General features: G+C 35.9%; 1 protein-coding gene across 5 annotated transcripts in view; it reads left to right on the top strand.

Annotated features, from left to right (window-relative positions):
- Positions 1-22889, top strand: part of LOC105338475 (guanine nucleotide exchange factor DBS) — a 32515-nt gene extending 9626 nt beyond the window's left edge. For 4 of the 5 annotated variants that reach the window (XM_034471952.2, XM_034471949.2, XM_034471953.2 and 1 more), the window contains exons 6-26: positions 18-134; positions 1789-2048; positions 2416-2530; positions 2889-3011; positions 12603-12794; positions 13227-13418; positions 13672-13896; positions 15494-15654; positions 16183-16249; positions 16474-16589; positions 16757-16826; positions 16990-17085; positions 17310-17402; positions 18296-18424; positions 18761-18964; positions 19100-19192; positions 19306-19384; positions 19577-19661; positions 20013-20214; positions 20425-20632; positions 20993-22889. In XM_034471952.2, coding sequence (XP_034327843.2) covers positions 18-134; positions 1789-2048; positions 2416-2530; positions 2889-3011; positions 12603-12794; positions 13227-13418; positions 13672-13896; positions 15494-15654; positions 16183-16249; positions 16474-16589; positions 16757-16826; positions 16990-17085; positions 17310-17402; positions 18296-18424; positions 18761-18964; positions 19100-19192; positions 19306-19384; positions 19577-19661; positions 20013-20214; positions 20425-20632; positions 20993-21069 — 2904 coding nt within the window. In that variant the 3' untranslated portion in view covers positions 21070-22889. The remainder of the gene's footprint in view (positions 1-17; positions 135-1788; positions 2049-2415; positions 2531-2888; positions 3012-12602; positions 12795-13226; positions 13419-13671; positions 13897-15493; positions 15655-16182; positions 16250-16473; positions 16590-16756; positions 16827-16989; positions 17086-17309; positions 17403-18295; positions 18425-18760; positions 18965-19099; positions 19193-19305; positions 19385-19576; positions 19662-20012; positions 20215-20424; positions 20633-20992) is intronic. The other variant, XM_034471950.2, reaches the window with a different exon arrangement.
- Positions 22890-24124: the final 1235 nt, after the last annotated feature.

Below are 24124 nucleotides of genomic sequence, written 5' to 3'. Positions count from 1 at the left end.
CTGTTGTTTTTGTACAGGTTGTGCTGTGTAATGAGCCGGCGGAGATGTTTGATTACATTAGTGAGGACCAGATATCCACTGATGTAGGCGGTCAACTCGAGTTTGATGCCAACGAGTGGACTCAACATAAATCTGTACGTATATCTACATTACCAACTTGTTATTACAGAACACAGTTCAAATTCTACATTTATAATACAATTTTTTAACTTTTGAACACAAATTAAATCCCACTAAGTAAAAACATTATAAGAGAAAATCTAAGCCTGGACAGTAAAAGGCAAGGAATATAGCTAGACTAGTTGTCTAATCATTCCTGGTTCTAGTGTAGTCCTGGTTTTAGTGTAGTCCTGGATCTAGTGTATGTCCATTAGGCTAGTCCTGGTTCTAGTGTAGTCCTGGATCTAGTGTATGTCCATTAGGCCAGTCCTGGCTCTAGTGTAGTCCTGGATCTAGTGTATGTCCATTAGGCTAGTCCTGGTTCTAGTGTAGTCCTGGATCTAGAGATTGTCCATCAGGCCAGCCAAGGTTGTAGTGTAATCCTGGTTCTAGTATATGCCCATCAAGTCCTGGTTCTAGTGTAGTCCTGGTTCTAATGTATGCCTATCAGGCCAGGCCTAGTTTTAGTGGTTCTAGTGTAGTCCTGGTTCCAGAGATTGTCCATCAGGCCAGCCAAGGTTGTAGTGTAATCCTCATCAGTAGCTTACTCATCAGGTCAGTCCTGGTTGTAGTGTAGACCTGGTTTTAGTTTTTACTCATCACACCAGTCCGGGTTTTAGTGTGTGCCCTGTGTAGTGTTATCACTAACAACTCCCCCCCTTCATTTTGAGATGTATCATTAGGAATTGGGCTTGTAAATCAGAAAAGCAGATAACAGTTCATGAATGATATGGCTAGTCATGAAGAACTTCCAGTCAAGTATATACTCATGGCTTGGTGGGTAATTTACCATCACCTTGTATCAACTCATCACATCTGAGCCTGAGATTATGTGTTATTTGTATGTAGATTCAATGACCCCTAGAGTCCTCGACCTTGGTCCTAATTCATCTTATCACCTCGTTTCCATAAACACCTGCGCTTTACTTAAAACACATTATTTTTTCATTAAGACAACATCAGATAATCCTTAGTTATAAACTGTTTGTGGTATTTGTGGAATACAGGGCAAAGATGTTAAATATAGAACACACAGGGTGCTGAGGGTATATATATATCTGAACATTTGAAATGATAAGATATTGAAAATTATGAGAAAAAAATTAAACTCTTAAGAACAGATATATAGTACCGTAACCTAGTTATCCTGTCAGAATATTGGTTACATAAAAAAAGATAGGGCCAAACATAATGTGATTTATGATAGCTGATTGAAGCCCGGTTTATCTCACAAAAAACAATTATTTCAGACTTCAAGATGTATAAACTATGTGAATAAAGGATTTGATGAGAAATGATTCTAATCTGAAAAAAGTTTAAAATAACATTTAGATTAAGGGGTCTCTATAGATATAATAAGTACATTTTTAACAACACGGACAGACATGATGAAAGATAAAATGAAATTTGATCAATGTGCTTTATTCTTACAACTTTTGAGACTTTGTTTATTGTGTAGGGATCTGATGAATCTGATTATAAATGTCCAGAGTTTGACTGAGTTGATTGGTAAATGTACCGTAAATTACTTTACTAAATTAAATGGTGAATGGCGAAGTAGGTAATTAAAGGTATATGTAAGCATCAAAAAGATCAGTTCTTGATTTTAATTGGTTGATCTGATGACAGGCGGTGGAGAAGTTTGTGTCCAACACAGAGAAGATGGCGGCCGCGGTGCAGGTGTTGGTCAAGAAGTATGAAGAGGTGGAGATTCCGAACGATGTCCCGGGGATGGAAAAACTGATCCAGGACCACATCCAGGGCCGGAAGGAAGTCCTTGACGACCTCGCCTCCACGGTCACCCACGGGGAGACCCTGCTCAGCTGTATCAAGGGGGACAACTCAGATATACACTTTGTACAGGCTGTGCATGTCAGGAACTTAGAAAAGTATATTTATTGGACTATTGCTACCAACAAAATTTGGCACTTTTAGATTTGGCCATAAACTATTATTTTTGAAAATGAATATGTTAGTAGATGATTATTTGTGAAAAAATCTCCAAATCATATTATTTCATCTGAAACATTTTGATTTGTTTATGCTTTGGGATTGTTTTTGATTAAGAAGAAATGTTTGCCTCATCATTTCCTTATTAATTCATTAGATATTTCTTTTTATGTATCAACCATAAATATTGGATTTTGCATGCAAATATTAAATAATATTACATTTGATATGAGATGAAATACCAATAACACAACAAAGTTTGGGTACATGCTGTCAAACTTACCCATTTTACCTTTGCTCTTTCAGACTTCTTAAGAAACTGGAAGATATTAAGACGGAAGTTGACGTGTTTTGGGGCCGACACGAGAAGAGACTGAAGCAGGCGTTACTGCTACGGAAGTTTGAAGAGGAATTTAAACTGGTAGGTAGATCAGGATGTGTAACTATGACAACAGGTCATAGGTAAATAGACACTTACCTGTGTCTGCAAGGTACTGTTTAAAAAAGATGATTCACCATCCAAACAAATTAGTGCTGAGGAAGAGACGAGAAAAGGGAAGGGAAGCAGATACCTGTTTTTCCATTTATCAATCAATAGAATGATTTTATTGATTTTTCCAAACAAAAAAAATCAAGAAATTAAAGTAAAAGTACATGAGCAAAAAATATAAAGATAGTAAATAAAGAATACATATGATTAAAGATTTAGACTTGTTGTGCTTTCCCTAACTAAAAGTAAAACACTGTCATGAAGTAAAGCCTGGATAATTTTGTTTCAGTACCAGTTTGGAATGGAGCGGAAACTGGAATGGCTTCAGAACAAAATGTCTGACATTGGGGATTCCCTCTCAAAAGTAGAGGAACTGTTCCAGGAATTTGAGGAGTTTGAGCAGCAAGCACAGGTAAGATCTCAGGTGAAAGCTGTGTGACAGTGAGGTGATTGGTGCTCTGTCAGAGTTATCGCCCTTTGTACAGAATGATACTCATACCAAGCCTAAAATCGATGTCAGAACTGAGATCTGATTTTCAATCAGTAATCAATCAATTTATCATTGAATTATTCACATCTCTGGCTGAAATTTTATGTTCCCTTTAAGTCTTTCTTTGACCACAGCCTAACACAATTCTTGATTTATTATAAACATACAATCTCTTGTGTGAAAATTGGCTCCTGAAAACTCTTTAAGTAATTACAGTCAGAGATGTGTGTGAAATTTAAAGTTTCTCACCCCAAACACTTGTCCTGAGGACTTGAATGAATTCCCAGTGAAATGTACACAATACATTCTTTTCTATGGATTACTGTTGATTTCTTAATGCTTTAATCTGATTGAATTACCTGTGAATTTGTTTATGAGTTTGGCCACTTATCAACAAGATTTTCACAGACTTAGCTGTGAACCATGCCATGTAGAATATTTCTGTTCTAGGTCAGTACAGAATTTTTTTTTCTTTTTATTTCACATTCACTTTTTTTTTTATACATCACTTGGTATGAATTTGAAAATGTATTTTAAACTATTTTAAATACTGTAGATGAATTCAAATAAAAGTAATTAATTTATTAATTCTTCATGGCTTTTTTAAAAGATCATTACACTTGGATTTTGTAATAAAAGTGGATGGGTATGTGGATATTTTCATTGAAATATATTTATATTTTTGTTCTGAAATGTGTGGGTGGGAAGACATAGATAATATACAACAAAAATATTAGAATATTTTCAGCAGTGTAAGGTGATGTCATTGGTGATGAATAACATTTTCAATATGCTTATCATGAATTAATTCAAATTTAATTCAGAATTTTAAACCATTTATCCGAAGTATTCAATCACAAACAGTAAAACATTGCCTATATCTGGGACATACATGTATATATTGTCCCTGAGTTTCTGGATACTGTTTCTCTTATCTTTTATCCCCATTTTTTTTATTAGAACTATATTACATATGAAAGTTTTCTTAACCGAACAGGTAAGTGAAGAAACACCTGTTGATACCTGCCTATCTGGGACAGGTGTTAAAGAGACATACCTAGGTAGAGTGTGAACTGACGTCTTAGATTTTATTCAAATGCAATAATGCACATCATTAATCTGGTATGAATACAAGTTCCCCTTTATAAGAGATGATTTAAAGGAAAGACACCCCCTAGTTCATTCATGTCCTTATTTGCATACCACTAGGAGTAGTTATCTCACCAGTAGCTGGGTTTGGTATCTGTATGTACACTGTTATCTCGGCTATCTCAGCTATCTCGTGTTTGTGTCTCACTTTCACCTGCCTGGCTATCATCAGTAGGAAACAAGTCCCTTTCTTTCTAAGGTCTCTTATCCAGTGTATATACAGTGAAAATGTTTCTTATCAACCCCTACATCCTAACACCCCCCACCCCATCCACCCACTTAATCTAGGGTTGATCCTGAAAATTCTTTGATTCAGAGAAAATGTCTATTGCCAGATGTAAATCTGTGTGTGTCTCTCTGTCTCTGTCTCTCTCTCAAAATCCAAAGAGAATTACAGCAGCTTTGTGTAACTACTCTTTCTGTTATAATAGCATGCACACATAGTATGGTCCAATTAAATGTGAATTTCTTGATACATAAACAGTTTTCTACATAATATCAGGTTCACTTACTTGGCACTATTATCATATATGTTCTTTTCACAGACCAGAACCCAAGTAATGCAATAATTGGGTCAAAAAACGAACACTGCTGAAATATTGGACAGAAACTTGGAGAACAACCTGTCAGTGTCTGTCATTAAGTTGACAGGCTTTTACAGCGAATTACAGAATACCGGTAGAGTTTTCAATAGCTTGTTGGATTGCTCAATAGGGTATTCAATTTGGTCAGCAAGGTATCACATCAGATTTAAATCTAGGTCCTGTGGTTACTCAAGTGTAGATTGTTATTTTGCACTCAACCCATTCATTTTACACAAAGAAAACCTCTAGAACACTCCCTCCTATTGTTAGCTATTCTATTCATAGACTTTTAAAAAGAATGTTCACCTGGACAGCACTGGACTCTATAGAGCATCAATTCTGCTTGGAGTAATTTGAATTTTGTTTTCCAAAAAATGTAATTCAAAAGGCAGTTCTGAAGAAACACATAAAAGAGAAAAGCATAACTTTAAAAAGAAGGTATTTTCCCCTGCAAAAAATCATTAAAAATTTTGGTTCCCTGATTCCTGGTGCATCTTACAGCACTAATAGTTTTTTTTGTGCTGACTGCTTAATTAGTTCAGACTTTTTTAGCAGTAATGTAGGATAACGGAGAGAAACAAAAGGGCCCAAAACGTGCAAATGTTAACCAGATTAACTCACTCTATTGCTGTCATACCTGAGTAATCACATGACCTAGATTTAAACCTAATGTGATACCTTGCTGACCAAATTGAATACCCTATTGATCAATCTAGCAAGCTATTGAAAACTCTACTGGTATTCTGTAATTCGCTGTAAATCTCATCAAGAATTTGAATAGGCACTGGGTAGCTTCTGTTATTTTTTTCTTGACATTTTTTATTACTTTGGGGAAAGGGAATTTATATTCGATGAAAAATGATTAATTATATATAAATTACTTCAGTGAATGGTGAATGTAATCAAATGTACATACATATCAAATCATTGATTAAATAATTTGTGAAGTAGGTATCATTTCATAATTAAAAGGTAAAAGCTACATGAATAAGCTTTGATTGATCTTGGTGAAAATGAAGGACTTTATGTGACAAATCTGAGAGAATTCATAAAATTCAAAACACACTAAATGATGATAGATGGATAGCGGCTCTTATTAAAGTCATCATGAATCGAGTTCCTATAAAGTACATGTACAGCTCTTCAGGAATATTAATGAATGGGATCCAAACCTTTCAGTTTTTATCATAATGTCATTAACTACAATCACATTTCATTCAGGTTTTCCTTTACTGAATAGATATACAGCACGTTATAATTAGAAAAGGTTATGCTAACGAGTTATGTAATCAATGACTCATTATCCTTGGGGCTGGGTTGACACCCTTTTTTTGATGCTGATTATGCGCTCATTAAAGAGACAAGTATAAGCATGCGAGAGACATGGGTCTTCAATCATTGTTCAGCGATAATTGAGTTCCCTTTCGGTAATACCCAAAGATTACGGGAAACGTTTCGCCCATTATGTTCCATGTTTGGACAAGATATCGCCGGTATATCTATCTTCCTAAGAATAAAAGGCTGTAAGATTAGGTGCTCTGGGGATTGTGTAACAGCTCCCTCCCTGGTCAGGGCTTGAGATGGTCTATATGTGTTTTGGCAACCTGAGAGTGTAAAGGACTAATTGTATTTTGATGTGATTAAAGATAATAGGTTGGACAGCCTGGGGCTTTAATTGTTTCGACCATTCAGAACTTGTTATCCTGTCAAAATACATTTCTCAGCTTTGCCTTGCGTATACTCATAAAACATTAAATGTTCTGTTGCTTTAAATGATTTTTTTCCAATGGAGCATATCTGGTGACTTAAAATCTTCTGTGTCAAGTTTCCACTACTGTTACTTAGACCTATATAACGGTTGGGTCGGAGTTCGATGATCGGCAGGATTTCCTAAGGACACTGGGAGAAATCAGTTACTGCAGGGATAATGCCAGTGTCTGACATAATTCCATGTAGCAATAAAGTTGTCAGTTTACAAGGACCTACATATCGGCCTAACATTACCTCAATGGAGTAACATTACCTCTACTGACTTTCACTGATCAATCACTGCTTGAGATTCGCTGGACTTGGGGATATAATCACCGACACATCGCTACAAATCCAATATGCATGAACCTAATTCAATTTCCATTTTTTGCCTGTCATAAATTGGCTGGAAGTCAGCGGACAAGGTCTCAGAGTTCAGAGATGAAGCGATAATAGTTTTTAGTCGTGGTTATAGTGAAGTTGCCTTCAGGACAGCTATACATTCTGAGGTGATAGGACTAATTGTATATAATAATGTATATACCTCTGGAGAATGTGACAAGTTATATCATTTTATAAAACATTGGGCCTGAGAAGGGTCAGAAATTGGAAGAGCTTGTATTTTATTTTCTACTGTGATTTAGGATTTATACATTTTGTGTTTTAGACTGTATTTTACAGCGTCCTCTATAGACATTCGGACAGGCTATTTCACTAGTCAGATTTTTTATGAATCAAATTGATCCAATCTTCCGTGGTGGTGATTTTTTGTGTGTGCTGGTTTATCGGGAGTGTTGTGGAGTTGTCGTGTTCTCAGCTCTCCTTTGTGACATAGAGACAGGTAACCAGTAGAAGAATCATCCATTTTAAAGGTACGACTGCACAAACAGAAATAAAGGAAACAAAAAAATTTACGGCAGTATATATATATACACAATCTGCCGATCACATACTGGGGACAAAAGGCGTCAGGATTACATACTGGTTGTTTCAACATGTTCTGCTACCAGAGCAAATACTCAATAATTTGCTGTGCTTTTGCCGTTTATGCAGTTTCAAACAACTGTATTTTGATCGAATAATAGATTTAGAATAATAAGCAAGTCCTGCTGAAAAAGGATTGGGTAACATCATCTGTATTAGGACAGGTTTCTTTAAATATTTATCATGTGTCGATATTGATTTAATAGCTGTGTTTTTTTAAACAATTAAGTGTCGACGTGTGGCAACAGTTAGTCATTGCGTGTTATAATGGACTTAGGTATGAAGTTAACCCTGGCATGTACTGGAATTTAAGGTGCATAAAATAAAGTTATGTGTTAGTGTTTGATCATCTGACTGCTCAAGAAATTAGTGTGAAGAAGTAAGATTTCTTGATTTATCCTGTGGTTAATTGGACCCAGAGGAGTTGAGATTTGTTGGATTATCCATCATTTAACTGGATTTGGAGAAGTTGAGATTTGTTGGATAACTGAGTCCAGTAGAGTTGAGATTTGTTGGATAACTGAGTCCAGTAGAGTTGGGATTTGTTGGATTATCCAGTGGTAGTTGCAGTAGTGTGCAGCATGCCTCTGTATCGCCGATGGAGATGGTCCACGTCCTGTGTTCCTAACCTTTATCAGGTGAGTTGATTATAAAGTAAAAAACCACACAACATATTTTTTGTTCCTAGCAGATTTACGAGAACTTGCGTATCACTTCCTGTGACTTTGTTTTCTCATTCCTGTCAGTCTATGTGTATACCATCCTCCTGTATACTCAAAAACTCCAGCCCACTCGGCTCTGGTCCTGTTCTCTGCCCCTGTCATTGCTGCTCGCTGTCTGCACTGACGATATTCCCATCCCAGTATTTAAAGCGGAGAACTCTGTGGTGAGGTTTCAATTGGTAAACTTCACCAGGAGCCGAGTCACTGTCACTTGTCATTCAGACTTTGTAATTCAAACTGCTCAGACATGCAAAGAAGGCATCAAATTGGACTGGAATATACAGTCAGAGTCAGGTCTTTGTGATCGATTATCCCACAAATTCAGCGGTTTAAAGTCGATGTGAAGTGAGAGTTTTACCTGTCATTGGAACCCTATTGAATCAGATGTGATGTGCTTAGTGCAGATAAAAGAAACAGGTAGTCTTTACCTGAGATACCTGTGACCTGTTTATAAAACGGAAATGAAAATAATACACCTGAGTTTGAAGGGGGAGGCCGTGTATTGTTCTGAGTCATCAGGGTAGAAAACGCTAGCGTCCCTCACACAGACTAAGAATACTTTGCTCAGACTGTGGAACTCGTTATGTTGAGATTTCTTGTGTTGCATGGGAATTTACACGTGCTGGAATATTATGTTGCCCAGCTGGCATAGGACTAATCAGGTATAGTTTCCTAAAATATAGGACCTAATTCTATAAAAGGGTTGACTTTGTCTTAGTCTGTTTTTATTTGTTTGTAACAGCATGCTTGATAAATAAAAAACACATGGTTCTTAGACGGGGACCAGTAATCTTCTTGTTATAGGGGAGAGGGAATTCATTCATTATGAATGATACACCTGTACTTTTATCTAAAAATACAGAATGGCCGTCTTAATATATTCCAGAGGCAGTTGAAGGACAGTGTATGATAATTAAATCCAGACCCCCAGATACAGGATTTTGATGTTATAATACAAATCTGTTGTGTGTTTTGATGGACCAGGCCCCATTAAATTGGGACATTTACACAGATAACACCAACGAATGTTTATGTATACATAAAGTTCGGAGGTGGGTTACATGAACATGCCACTGTTTGTCTGTTTCTCTCGTCAAGTGTGTGTTTGTGATGCCTCCATAATCAGCTTAATCTAAGGGAGATAACTTTGTACTTGACCAATCAGGCAGTGCGGGAGAGAGGGGTCAAGCATGGACCAATTATCCCTCGGTCCTTTTATTCCTGGAAGCTTACCTGTGGACAGGTAACAGAGAGAAACTGACCAGAGGTCAGGTGTAAACTAACCTATCTATATATCCTGTAACACGCTGATCTATTGGTTGTGATCGGGACGGTCACTGGGCACAGCTCCTGCAGGGTCCGTTATGTTACAGGATTATCTCCCCATGGTGGCCCATCGTGATTATCTCCCTTAGATGGTCCATTAATACTGACCTAAACTTACCCCTAGTTGGCCCTGAAGGGAATCTGTAATTAATTTGTCACCAATGCTTAGCTAACACAAAGAGATGTACAGATGTAGAGCTGATAGGTAGCATTCTCTGTAACACCCTGGCTGGGGGCTAGGATGTTTGATGTGTAAATGATTCACACACTAACCCAGAATCTGACACCTAGTGGTCCCTCTGTTTAACCCTCAACGTAAACAAAGCTACCCTGTACTGGAAAAAAACCCCTGTTAATTATGCAAGAAAAAATCAGGGGCCGTTTCTCCATTATATATGGTACACCCCAGTCCCTGAAACCTTTAGTCATTCATTAACCAAATTAACAATATCTTGAGGGCTTGGTTCTTTATCATATTTATGTAAATTGTTCTTTAGTTTATCTGTGGTCCATACAGTTTTTGGTCCAGAAACAGGGAGTGTTGTAGCAATGTTTGACAATTATGATTAGTTATCCAAGGGTTGTTGAAACCGCAGGTTTTTCCATTTTGGTTAATTTATACTCTATATCAGATATTACATCATATATATCCCTGTAAATATTGTGAGTTCAGTGTGGTGATAAAGAGTGCACAGGCATAATCCTACAATGAAAGCACTGATTGGACACCGAAGTTATCTACGTGAAGAGAGCTCTCTGCAATGGCCTAGAGCATATGTGTTCATCGTTGTTCTTTTTGCATAATGTTCTTTGTAAGTAGATTCAGAATTAGTTGTAATAATGCTGCATACAAATCTATTCTATTAATGTAATTAAAAAGACTAGATGCTGGTCATTCATCAAAGCTTGAGCCTCCCAAGAGGTACCAATACCAAAGACCTCAGTCGGCAGTACATGGAAATAACAATTGCGCTTTATCAGTAAATGACAAAACTTTATTTAATTAGTAAGATTTGATTGGTACATGTAATTAACAGTAATTAGGTCCCACTCAGTATACCCACTTCTAGCCAGTGTAGACAATTTAATTACGTACAAATGATGATTTAATGATGTAGAATTCATTTTCCCTGGTACTCAAGGGAGATAATATGTTTGATGGTGCAGAGTTAAGGGACCTGACAGAGGACATATAGATCTGAGGACTTACTCAGTGTAGAGTGTTGTTGTCTATTAAGTGAAGTAAGTTGGTTTGATGGATGGTGTGCCATAGTGCTGGGTTCCTTGGAGAACAACAGTCAATTATATCAAGTGCCGAAGTCAATTTTCAGTATATTCCATTTTATGTATTGGTATGAAGGAACAATTTCTCTCTCACTTTTTTGACTTCCTTTGAAAGAAATCTTCCTCAATAAATAAATACCTTGGTATTATAGTGCACAGTTTATGGAGAGTTTCGATAATCAGGTATAATAATGTTATAAAATGCATTTCTTTTTATTCGAAACTCAAAAAGATCAGAAATTGATACACTCGATAATTTAAAAGTTAAACCAATATTAAGTAGTGAGTAGTGAAACAGGGAAAGGGAACAAATGTAAACAGACTGAAGACATAGCGAACATTTTACCATTTTATTTTCAGTCCTCTATATCTGTGTACTTCAGGTGATTATGTAAAGGTGTGAGAGTTAATTTGTACCTGTGTACTTCAGGTGATCTTGTAAAGGTGTGAGAGTTAATTTGTACCTGTGTACTTCAGGAGATCTTGCAAAGGTGTGAGAGTTCATTTGTAGCCGTGATGTAACACTGACATCCCTACCTTGTCCCATTAATGGTGACATCAGTTGTGAATTAAGGTCATAGGGTTACCAGGTTTTTATTACTCGGCATTGTCGTTGTGTGTGGATTCCCGGACTGTCCATGTTCTTAACTTCCTGTTTCTGGAGAGAAGAGGGAGCCCCCCGACACTGCGTAGTTCTGTTAGCCGTTTTTCTTTAAAATGTGTCTTTAACGTTGTTCGTGATTACTGTGTCGTGTCTGGCTTTGTTACAAATAATGTGCATTATTTTGGGAGGATTTACAGCAATCTCTAACAAAAATATTTCTTAAAGATAATTGGATCTTAACAAGAACAAAAATATCCTTGAATTCAGCGAGACATAAGTAACTGGATCTAAGGTTGGTGGTGTATTTATACCTTGGGCCATTTCTTCTCATAGAATTGAGGTTGAATTCAATTATTAACTTCAGTTGGTAAACTTATGAATAGCAGATAATCATATTTACCATATTTTTTAATACAAGTATTAAAAAACAAAAGATATAACCAAATTTTTTCAATGTGAAAATAATTTTGATGGAACAAAAGCAAGCTTTATTCCATTCTGGAGGAAGATTTGATAGTAATATTCAACTCAAAATTTCTCACACTAAGTCCTTGTCAACCTGTCAATGGAATTCTTGTGCTGAGCAGGAAATCAGGACAAAGTTCCTTGAGGACTAGGATTCAGAATTTCTTTATTAATAAAATTTTGAGCATTATGAAATCAGGTATTCTCTTTCATTTGTGAGTGTTTACAATTTAAGGCACAATAGGAGTCTCATGAATGATGTTTCCGTTACTTTGTGTTTAGGAAATGTAAACTTTGTGTCCTTTTAACAGATTATGAAAGTGCATTAATTCAGATTTTTGTGAAACTCAAACTAGGTGTTGTATGCCATAAGAAAGAATTGTAAAGCATATATGTTGGTTTTTTCCTTTTTGGTCAAATTTTTATTGTCTTTAAAAATCCAAATATCCGCTATTTAACTTTTATCACAGTAACAAAAAGTATAAAACACTTGAAATTAAATAAGCAAAAAATTCATTCATAAAGAATTGGAAGCTTGTAATGAGATTTATTTCAGAACAGTTGAGCTCTTTCTGTTGAGGTCCATTACTTTAATTACAAAATAAATCTATCGATATTTTTAGGTTAAATTTTTTTTTCTTCACAGAAGGACTTGGAGCAGGCAGATAAGATGCGCGGGACAGGGGACCAGCTAATAACCCAGGACAGCTACGCAGTCGATTCAATTCGCCCTAAGTGCATCGAGCTCCAGCGAATGTGTGACCAGTACAAATCACTGCTGAGACGTCGCAGGGAAATGCTGAACAAGTCACATGATCTCCAGGACAGAATAGATAAGGTCAGGGGTCAACGTTTTCTACGATTCCAACTAACAGTTGGTTCTAGTTGTATACCAGTTTTCTTATTTTATGTGAATTCAGTGATTCTGCCATTTTGAATTAAATGGCAAAATATTAAAAAATCATGAGCATCAATCTTTTTTTGTAATTTCATATGCTGTAAACAGGGATATATTCACCCCAACTTTATTTTTCGCCCCTTTCTCCCTCTTTGTCAGCAGGCAAATCCAAAACAATTTTTTAATTACCATATTGTAGAAATAAACTCGGAGGAAATGTTCACAACTGTCTGAAAAATAAAAGCAAAATGTAAAATCTGTGAGGAATTAATGCTTCTTCTAATTTTATGCAGATACATATTTTAAATTAACTGTGGTTTTTTTATTTAACTGAATAACAAATCAATGAATTCCATTACTGGTGTCTTTTAGGCCAACAAGTGGTGCAATAAAGGGGTGGAGCTTCTGTCCAACCTCCCCCCAGAACACTGCCATTCGGCCGAGGACACACGGTCGGCCATCGAGGACATCGAGAGTTTCATGTCCACGTCCAATCAGCTTCGACTGAACAACCCCAAGGAGTTCCGGCAGCTGTTTGAGAGCATGATCACTCCCGAAACCAGAGTGAGCCTATATTATTACCTATAAACAGAATGTCACAAAATAGAATCTGCCAATAAACAGTTTAAAAAAAAATTTCAAATCAGGACCTTGTTCAAAATTTTAAAAAGTTGAGGTGTTTGATTGTAGAAGGGATGGATATGTGAACTAGGGCTATAAAGTCTTCTCTTAAGTCACATAGGATTTTCAAAATTGCTGTATTGTTTGCTAAGAATTTGTTAATGTTTATGTTGACTGATTTTTGTGTATTTTTTAGACTGTGGTTCAGAAAGTGTTGAAGAAGATGGAGGATGTGAACGCAATGTGTGAGAGGAGACGGCACAGTTTCCAGGCCGACATCCATAACCGCCAGCCCTCCAGCGGGCCGGTCCGTGCTGTCCACCCCAAGGACAGAAGCACCACCGACAGGCCGGAAATCAAAGCCAAGGTCAACAATGACACCGCCAACAAACAGCTTGATATCTACCACAAGTCCGCCAGGGTGAGTGACTGACAAGTAAAACTTGTGGTAATAGCTTGTTTTGTTATACTTTCATGTTAGATACTGATATCTGATTGGTTTAGACGCAGTTCATAATCTGTTCTATTACCCTCAGTGTTAACAATGCACTTAGCAACGGGTAACATTACGAATTGTTACATGTGCGAAAATCATGCGTGTACGGTTCGCCTTAGAATTCACGTTATTCCTATTTAAAAGCTCTGATGTTTTCTTTAAAATTAAGACATTCAGTATAACGAAATAAATAGTGCCTGTTTGGGAGAATAACAGTTGAAATTGACACCCCTCGAAAACCATTGTCAACCTCCGCTTCGCGTCGGTTCACAATGGTTTTCGAGGGGTGTCAATTTCAACTGTTACCCTCCCAAACAGGCACTATTTATATAATAGTCTCCAAAACACAGACCAATGACAGTTCTTTGTATTTTCTGAGTTGCTTTTGGTTGCAACTGAGTACTTTAATAATTCTTAGTATGACATACTGAATCTTGAGTCAGTGGTATACACTGTATAGTGCATATTTACTGTTAAATGTAGTATATTGTCTGTATTATATAATATGTCAGTACTATATAGACAATATTCAAATTGTAAGAAAACAGTAAAGATGCCAGGAAATTTTATATTTTATTATGGGTTTTTAAAAAAATATTCATGAAATTTAAACCTTTAATACAAACCAACAATAACAATCTCATGTTATTTGAGTAAAACATGGACTAACAGGAAAATTAACCTGTAATAATTATTACACTTGTCATCGCAACACATAATTCATGAACTCTTCTTTATAAATCCATGTTTCCACAAAAGAGCTGAACTTTCTTTAAGAGGTTGTTCCCATTTGTCTGTAGACATGGCATAGTTACCCCAAGGCCAGATAATTACCAATTACTCATTAAAATGATTTACGTAAATAAGGAACTGTCATAAAGTTTCCCGTGACTCCAGACAGCTTGTTCAGGGGGCAGCGAACAAGGTAGCAGGTTTTTGGGGGGTCTGTGGCAGGTCTGTAATAAAACTTCTTCAGGTGAAGTTTAAAGTGACTTGGCAGCGTACCTAGTTATTGTTACCTGTCTAACTGGTCAGTGACAGAGGGAGGTAAATGGGACCAGGGATAAGCCTCTTAATGCCGCCCCACAGAATCTCCCGAGCTGTGGGTCACGTACCCGTGATCTATATAGCAGATCACTTTATGATATCTAAAACAAACAGCTTTATTAAATTCCTTATATCTACCAGATGTTTATTTTGAGGTGAAATAACGGTTTTGAAAGAAAACTTAATCAGCCATTAAAGTGGTTTAAAACTCATTGTCTGGTTAGTGTGAACAAATGCTCACTCAGACAGACTGTGAGATGGGTTCGTTACCTTACAGATATAGTCATAAATATCAGAGAAATTGTGATATATGAGTTGGTACTTGGGTATGAATGACTCTGTGGGAGAAACACTTATAATGTTGCATGACTTCTGCGAAATTTTCTATTAAACACTGCACTAAAATGATAAAATTGAATTCCAGTGAATTATGAAAAAAATTTAGTTCAAGTGATATGTGATTTCTGTGTTACAGTTACGTCCCGAGGCACAGTCTCATTCTCGAATGTCTCATCAGCCGGCGAGTAGTGTCAGTAACATCTCGGACTCGGGAAGTGAGCAGACTCGTAGCTCGCTGTCCTCCATGTCTCTCGGATCCTCCATATCAGACATTGACATGCTGCTGGCCAAGCGGAGGTTTGTGGGTTTACGATTAATTATTTTGATTTTGGGTAAATATTGAAAATTTTCCATTCATGACAGTGTATCAATCAGAGTTCTTCATCAGCCATTTTACTGTTAACAAGGGTTAAAGGTTACATATACCACATACCACATATATATACCACAGTAAAATTTTTAATCAAATTTGTTAAAATTTATCTGCTCGACAATTAAATTTACTGCACTTCGTTAAAATTAATCTCCACAAAGAGCCAGCAAGGAAATTTGAGTTAATTATTCTTGAGAAAATTGTCAAGATTTAGAAGTGATATTTGAAACTATTTTTACTCCATCATTTGCTTCTGTCAATACAACAATTTATCATTATCACTGGATACGCTGTTCATGCAGATTTTAAACCAGAAAAAAAATTTTAGACACTGAGGAACCTTGATCTTTTGTGGAGGACTCAAAAGGAGTTGCTTCAGGAGACTAGTTTATTTTAATCATTTTATGATTTATATGTAACAGTAATGTAGATAATTATTTAATGTTTTTCAGGCATGTTTTGAATGAGTTGATAGAAACAGAGAAGACCTACGTTTCACAACTGGCGGATATTGTCCATGTAAGTTCTCTTGCTTCGTGTCTAAAACTTTCTCATATGCATTTACTCTAGTTTGAATTTATTGTCAACATTAATTTTACAAATACTTGTGAAGAAATGAATTAATAAATCTTGCAGTTCAAAGTAAAAAGATAGTAAATGTAAAATATCAGTTGGAACAATCAATTAAGAAAGCTATTTTCAAGAGAACATTTTACATGACTTATGATGTGTTTCTATGACAGGGTTACCAGGATAAAGTCGATGAGCCAGAGATGAGGCATTTAGTTCCAGACGCAGTCCGCAGCAAAAAGGACATCCTGTTTGGAAACTTGAAAGACATTTACAGATTTCATAAAGAGTTAGTATTCTAGATTCATGCAGATTGCAATTGATATCTGCCTGGTGCTTTATATTTTTGATTTTTTAGTCTTAGAAACTAAAGATTTGTTTTTATTACCTAAAATTTATCATACTGAAAAAGGGAGATAATTCTTAGATACCTGATATCTGCTTTTCTCTCCACAGTAAGTTTTTACATGAACTAGAGGACTGCCATGATGCTCCGGCCAAAGTAGGGCAGTGTTTTACCAATAGGGTCAGTAACTCCTTACAATACCAATAACTACACGCTGTCACACAATTCAAACAACTAGCAAGAGCTGTTATTATGATCAAGTTAAATTATTTCTTCCCTATTTTCATTTGACAATTAAAACAACTGGCTACCATCATTTCATCTAGAGTTTTTAATTTTCCAGAAAGAAGAGTTCCACTTGTACAGTGTGTACTGTCAGAATAAGACTCGGTCAGAGACGCTCAGAAATCAGGTCGGCGACCAGAACCCATTCTTTTTGGTGAGTTCAGAGTTCTCACCCCATCACCCACAGAAATCTCTCCTCACCCCACAGACAGTTTATCTCCCATTATAGACAGCTGAGCTGTATTCTTGTATATTTTGTTGAATTCATATACTTTTTAAGCAAATTGTATTGATTTCATATACTGTTGAAGCAAAGTCGCCTCGTTAACTACTGCATTGTAATTTCCAAAGACTGACAGTTTATTTTGTAAATTCCAGGAATGCCAGAGAAGGCTTGGTCACAAACTTCCACTGGGAGCTTATCTCCTGAAGCCTGTACAAAGGATCACCAAGTACCAGCTGCTATTAAAGGTAACACAAAGCAATAACCTGCATAGCATAAACTTGATAAATCACATTGCTTATGAAATCTGTGAATCCATCAGGTTCATTGTGGAAGAAGAGTTAGCTTCAAAACTGACATTTGTGAATATGACGTCTAAATCAACAAGATACATTAATATTCAGACCTTGATACCTTGATAATAAGTTTTGCATCAAAGAATGTCAAATGGACTTTCATAAAAACAGTTCCATGAATTTTATTGTATTTCCACTCTTCATTTCATCACAAGAAATTTCAATGACCATTTACAGTCCTGTTAACTGTTTAGCTATCATCATGATTTCTTTTATAGATGAGGTCAAGGAATGTTGTATAATATTTATCTTAGTTGTTATAAGGACTGCAAACGATAGCATTGTCTAGCCGCCTAACTAAAAGTCATTTTTTGAAAGTTGTCTAATTAAAGTTAATTTTTTATAATAATGTAAACATTTATGTATATTTTCATTAAATATAAATGATTTTGTCAAACAAAGCAAGATAACTTTGTATTTTGGGTTAAAATAGCTTATTTCATAATAGAAAATAACGGAAAACGGAAATGTTTTTTAAAACATCTTTTTAGTAGAAAACTTTTTGAATATCTGACAGAAAATCCGAAATATTTGGATGTAAAATGTAGGCAGGAAATGGGCATTTGCGTTCGCAGTTCTTTCTATTTTAGGAGATTTTATGGTTCAGTTATTGCGATTTCTATTTATAGGCGATGTTACAGTTCAGTTATTGTGATTTCTATTTATAGGAGATGTTACGGTTCAGTTATTGTGATTTCTATTTATAGGAGATGTTACGGTTCAGTTATTGTGATTTCTATTTATAGGAGATGTTACGGTTCAGTTATTGCGATTTCTATTTATAGGAGATGTTACGGTTCAGTGACCATGACAAGGTGTGTGAGGCCCACCTCCAGGAGGCCCTGGATTGTATGTTGGAGGTCGTCCGTTACGTCAACGACAGCATGCACCAAGTCTCCATACAGGGGTTTCCTGTAAGTTCTGTCAGATCATCTGTAACATAGGTCTACTTTGATTTCATCAAGATCTGTGGGCATAAATTTTGTAAATTTAGTAATATTTACAAATTTGAGAAAACTTGTTTTTGTATATTCATGGTCAATGGTTCTAACAATGCATCTGTTGTCATTGATTTTACTTTGATGAGCATTTAATTTCTTGAAATGGCTTAACATGAAATTTTATTTTTTTTAGATCAATGGTTATTGATAAAACCACAGTATTTGAAAGCACATAGAAAATTTCAAAGATTACAGTTTTGCTTTGTAGATATAGATCTGGCTACATTTTCATTGTTCACTTTTATCCAGGGTAACCTGTCTGAGCAGGGAAAGTTGATCATGCAGGGGAGCTTCCAGATGTCCACAGAACACAAGGGCAAGATGAAGGACCTGCGGTTCAAACCCATGCAGCGACAAATGTTCCTCCACCAGAAGTCCATCCTCCTGTGTAAGAGGCGAGAGGACCTCAACAGTACAGACAAGGTCATCTACAGCTTCAAGAACCTCCTCAAGGTCAGGGTCAGGGGTCATGAACCTAGCAAAGTGTCATTGGTTACAGGCTATTTAAAAAGGATAGTAGATATAACCAGATATGTTTAGTTGGTGGACTTTGATTTAATTTTTAATTTTTATTTTACCTTTTCACAGTTGTCCCAGGTAGGCTTAACAGAAAATGTCAAGGGAGATAAGCGAAAGTTTGAGTTGTGGCTTCGAGGGCGAGAAGAAGTGTATATCATTCAGGTGAGACCATATTCCAAGTTTATATATGAATACTTATGAATATCAGTTTTAGAAATATGTATATGGGTATTTGGAAACACGTGAATGATTGATGATTTTATTTCAACTTCCAGGCCCCTAGTTTGGCTGTGAAAGAAATGTGGGTTAAAGAAATCAAAAGAGTTTTAATGAACCAGTTTGATGAAATCAAAGGTAAATATTAGCAATGTTTTCAAATTCTTCACCATTGCCACTTTTTTTTCTGGTAAATACAGTAAAATAGCATGAGGAATCATTCTGTAGTTTTTAATGGTAACATACAGTGAAATAGCCTAATATTTGATGATCTGTTGGTTTTTGGTGTAGTTTTATGTCCTGTTGCTAAGGATTTTTTTCTTTATTTAGCAGTCAATCACATGCATCCTGGTAATACAGGATATGATTACCGTGTCCCGGACCAAGAACCTAGGAACGGACACAGTTCTCACAGGTCAGGGGAAGCTACTCATTGCTTGAAAGTTTCTTTTTTTTGCCATTTTATAAAAAAAAAAACATATAAATTATCAGATGCCAAGATTTTCATTTAATATTTTGTTAGAATACACCATTCTATTTAATCATTACATTTGGCTGTGTGTTCTATTTAGCCTAAAGCAGCCTATGCTAAATTGCATTAATAAAAGTTATTGGAAAGACAAATGCAAAAAATTTGATAAATCTATGCTTACTAGAAAATTCATTCTCCGCTAGATGTCGTACACTCTAGATAAAAATATGTTTACAGTAATTTCTACACAATTTTTTATTCAAATAGAATAAACTTTTTATTTTGTATGTCTAGGTATGTAGACAACTGGAGAACACATAACCACATGATATTCAACAACAATGCTCCCACTGTACCCCAAGGGCTGGAGATGATGTCCCCCGAGTCCCCACCCCGAGGGATGCGGGAAGACGAGGGGGGCTGGGATACGGACGAGTTCTCTGAGGGGGAGGAAACCACGTCTCATCACACCTACTCAACACCTGTCTATAAACAGGTAAGTCTCATCACACCTACTCAACACCTGTCTATTAATAGGTATATCAGTTGTTACGCCAATATATTGAGATCCTTTTGTTGCTTTACAAATGTAGATCTGATGTTGTTAATTTATGTATTTTACAAACTGGTATCTTTTTGAGATTTATATTATTGTAGAATAGATTCTAAGTAACAAGACTGAACATTTATTTAATGACTTTTGTAGCCAGTCTACATGCAGCATTTTCGTTCCCTTGGCAACTATACGGCCAGCGACCCTACAGAGCTGACCTTGTTGGAGGGGGACGTGGTCAAGGTTACTAAGATGGGGTCCACAGGCTGGTGGTACGCCCAGCACACCATCACTCAGCAAGAGGGGTGGGTCCCCTCCACTTACATGGAGCCTGTGACAGATAACTCTCTCTCCAGTATCAGTGAGTTCACTCCCTTTATAAGAAAATAAACCAACCTCAGATAAAAGAATACTGTGGTTGCTGAAATATTCTTGGCGTAAATTTTCATGGATTTTTTTTTTCTAAAATCACAATTACAGGGTTGCATTAATTTGTGACTGCTTCCAGTGAATTTGTGGCCAATGATCCTTTCAATATGTTAATTGTAGTTTATTTAATGTTTAATATCATTCAACAAAATCATGAAAATTGGTATTCAAATGATATGGATGAAAACAAAGTACCGGTACTATTAAACTTTTACCTTTAAAAAAAATCCATGACTGTTTAGTTATATAAATAAATATGTATGATTTTTAAGTTATTGAATTTCTTTTACAGATTCGAGTCCCCACGACTACAAATCAAGTCTAACCAGTGTATACACTGCTAGTCCTGTCGATGAATCCACAGTCTGACAGAAGTTGCTGCCCTTGGATATGCTTGGCAACAGCGGTCTCTCAATACAACCATGATTTTCTTTATTAACTTCCCTGTAGTTTGTGAAGCAATGTGAGCTGGCTTCTTGAAACAGCAACATTTCTGGAGCTTGGCTCTAATCAGAGAACTTTTATTTAACTTTAAAAACATTCCTTGACCTATGAAATATTCATAGAATAATGGAACATTCCTGTAGCTTGGAGCATTCCTGTGCTTTGGATCAACCATGTTTTTATATACAAACAATTATGTTTATAAACCAAGTCTTTGATTTATCCACAATAGAGCTGCTGTTTGTGAGTTGGGAGGACCCGGGTTGTCGAGGATCTGAGTGACATTTATAAGGAGGCTGCGTTTGATCTCCAGTTTCCATGGAGATTGAATGGGGAGCCTCTTGTTCTTCTAGTCTTACAATTTTTGTCTGCAATAATCTCTTGCTGTTATGGATGGAGATAATCTTATTAATCTCATGTCTGTTTGGAAGGAAGTCCTTCCTATTGTTTATCTTATTTTCATCATATAAACAGCATTCCACGATTTATTTATTTATAGAATTTTACCTCTGTTAAGATAACCAATGTTATACATTATTGATTGTTTAGATAGCAGATTTTATGAATGTTATTGACACTGAATGTAATGTGAAATCATCTTATGCCTGTTTGTCTACTTTATAAGAAATCTGTGGCATTTTGTGCCTGTGTGTCTTTGTTCATGTTGCTCTGCAGGCCACCTTTACCACTTGGTCAACAGTATGGAATCTTGACGCATTCTAACGCATTTCTGCCCCAGTGTATCCTTGGTTACGTAGAGCTTACCATTCTCTGCTGTAGTACTATGCATTATACTGTACTTGCTGCTGTCAGTTTCTGTGCTGGGTAGAGTTAGGCCTGAAGTGTATTGTTTTCCTGAGACTATGCATTATCGTGTCCTTTTTCTGTGATATATTATATATACCTAGTAATTAAGTGCTTGTAGCAGCAAAACAAACGACAGGTGACAATTATGTTTATGGCCGTAAGTCTTGCGATAAAAATACACAGACAGAAAGAGAGACAGACAGACATACAGACAGACAGATTGACAAATAGACAGACAGCTTAACACAGAAATAGATTAAAAAAGCCATAGTGAAATCTTATTTAATGATGGAGTTTGAAAAAAGTGCCATGAAATTTCAAAAATGGTTGCTGAAGAAATTATACGATTGAATTTTATATATATTTACTACAAATTACATATTCTACTTTTGCTAATTTGCTGTGTAAAAAATTATTGCATATCTTTTCTATGATTATATTATGGTTGTTAATACTTTTTTTTTTTAATATACATGTAGTTATCAACTTTTTTATTTTCCGTGAAGGTTGGACATCTATATTTATCATGAGGAAGATTACGATGAAGTGACTATTTTTATAAAATCGATCTTTGGGGGAATTTATTTTTGTTTCATCCTGTTTTGCTCTTATCTTTCTAAATAAAAATCGGGCCATTATTTTTGGATGAATTATTTTGTTGCAAAGACAAGCACTTTTATTTTTATTGGCTCAATTTTTCAGCATGGTAAAAAAAAAAACCAAATTAAGCTTTGTCCAAAAACCCAAGGGTGTTTGCTTCAAAACTTAGAACCATTCCATTTTAGGAGTTTTTATCAAACTGTTATATGTGTATTTTTATTGTAGAATTATTTATTGCATTGTTCCTGTTTCCAGTGAGATATATATAGAATATATGTCAGTTGTTATGGAGATTTCATTATTTCTAAAATTATGAAAGTAAAATTGATAGAATCTTACATTTGAGTTTGTTGTTCTGTATTTAATACAGCAATGATTTTTGATGAAGAAAAGCTACTCCAGTAATATATAATCAACTATCACTGTACATCTACAGTAAAACATGGTAATAGCGAACACACTTATAATGAAATGACAGTCACAGCGAAGTGATTTAAAACCATTTTAACAAAACCTTGGACTTTCAGTAGGGCATAGCTATCTATTTCTTGCATCAAAACAAGTTTAAAATGACGCGGTTTCAAGCGAAATATGCACGGATTGCGTAGTCTTATCTCAAAAGCCAGACAAATCTTGTTGATTTCAATGAGCCATAGCCGAGTGGCCATCACTGCATGCAGAAATAGACAGGCCTACATCACATTGCTGTTTGACACAACTACCCAAAGTCCAAGCTCTTGTTAAAATGGTTCTACATTCCCAGTGGCTTTATTACATGTTGTTAACTTGACAAATGTAAGTACGCTTATAACAAAGAAAAATCGCCCATCCCTGGCACTTCGTTTTAAGCGTGTTTTACCGTGGTATGAATTGTTAACACTAGTCTCTTTTACCGTCTTTGAGAACGGGGGTGGGGTAGGGGGTTAACCAATGATACAGGTCAAGCGTGATTTTACTGTAGTTACAGAAATAACCATGTATATATATATATATATATGTACAACAGTGATCGCTGCTTTAAATCCAAAAATTGTACCACAGGACAAACTGGGGTCAACTAGTAATCAAAATTCATTGAATAATAATTATTGTGGATTTTGTTGATGACAAAATCCATGAATTTCAAATTGAATATTCATTGCAGTAAAATACATGCGACACATCTTATCACGACCTTTGTCCATGAATTTAGCCATCCATTAAACTGTCAATTCTGATATTCCATGTAGATTTATGAGATCAATTATTGAGGAGACCACGTACGGTACATGTATTACCTGGTACCAGGCCATGTAATCTCAGCGAGATTTGTTGAGACTGAAAAATTTTGACGGACATCTCATCAGGCAAAATTTTTCACTCTTGACAAATCTTGCTGAGATAACAGGCCTGCAGTCACCAAAATATTCAAATCATTCAACTCAGTCCTCAACCAAAATGCCTGAAAGAAAAGCGCATAAACTTGAGGTAAAATGTCAGACTTGAGGAAAGTAGGTGATGGTGGGACCAGGTATATATTATGTGTACAGAACAAAATACAAATGTACCACCACTCTGTATACTGGTCATCTTC

This window comes from Magallana gigas, chromosome 8, assembly GCF_963853765.1.
Source record: "Magallana gigas chromosome 8, xbMagGiga1.1, whole genome shotgun sequence".
NCBI lineage: Eukaryota > Metazoa > Mollusca > Bivalvia > Ostreida > Ostreidae > Magallana > Magallana gigas.
The sequence above is the reverse complement of the archived record's forward strand: the minus strand, read 5'-3'. Positions and strand labels throughout refer to the sequence as shown.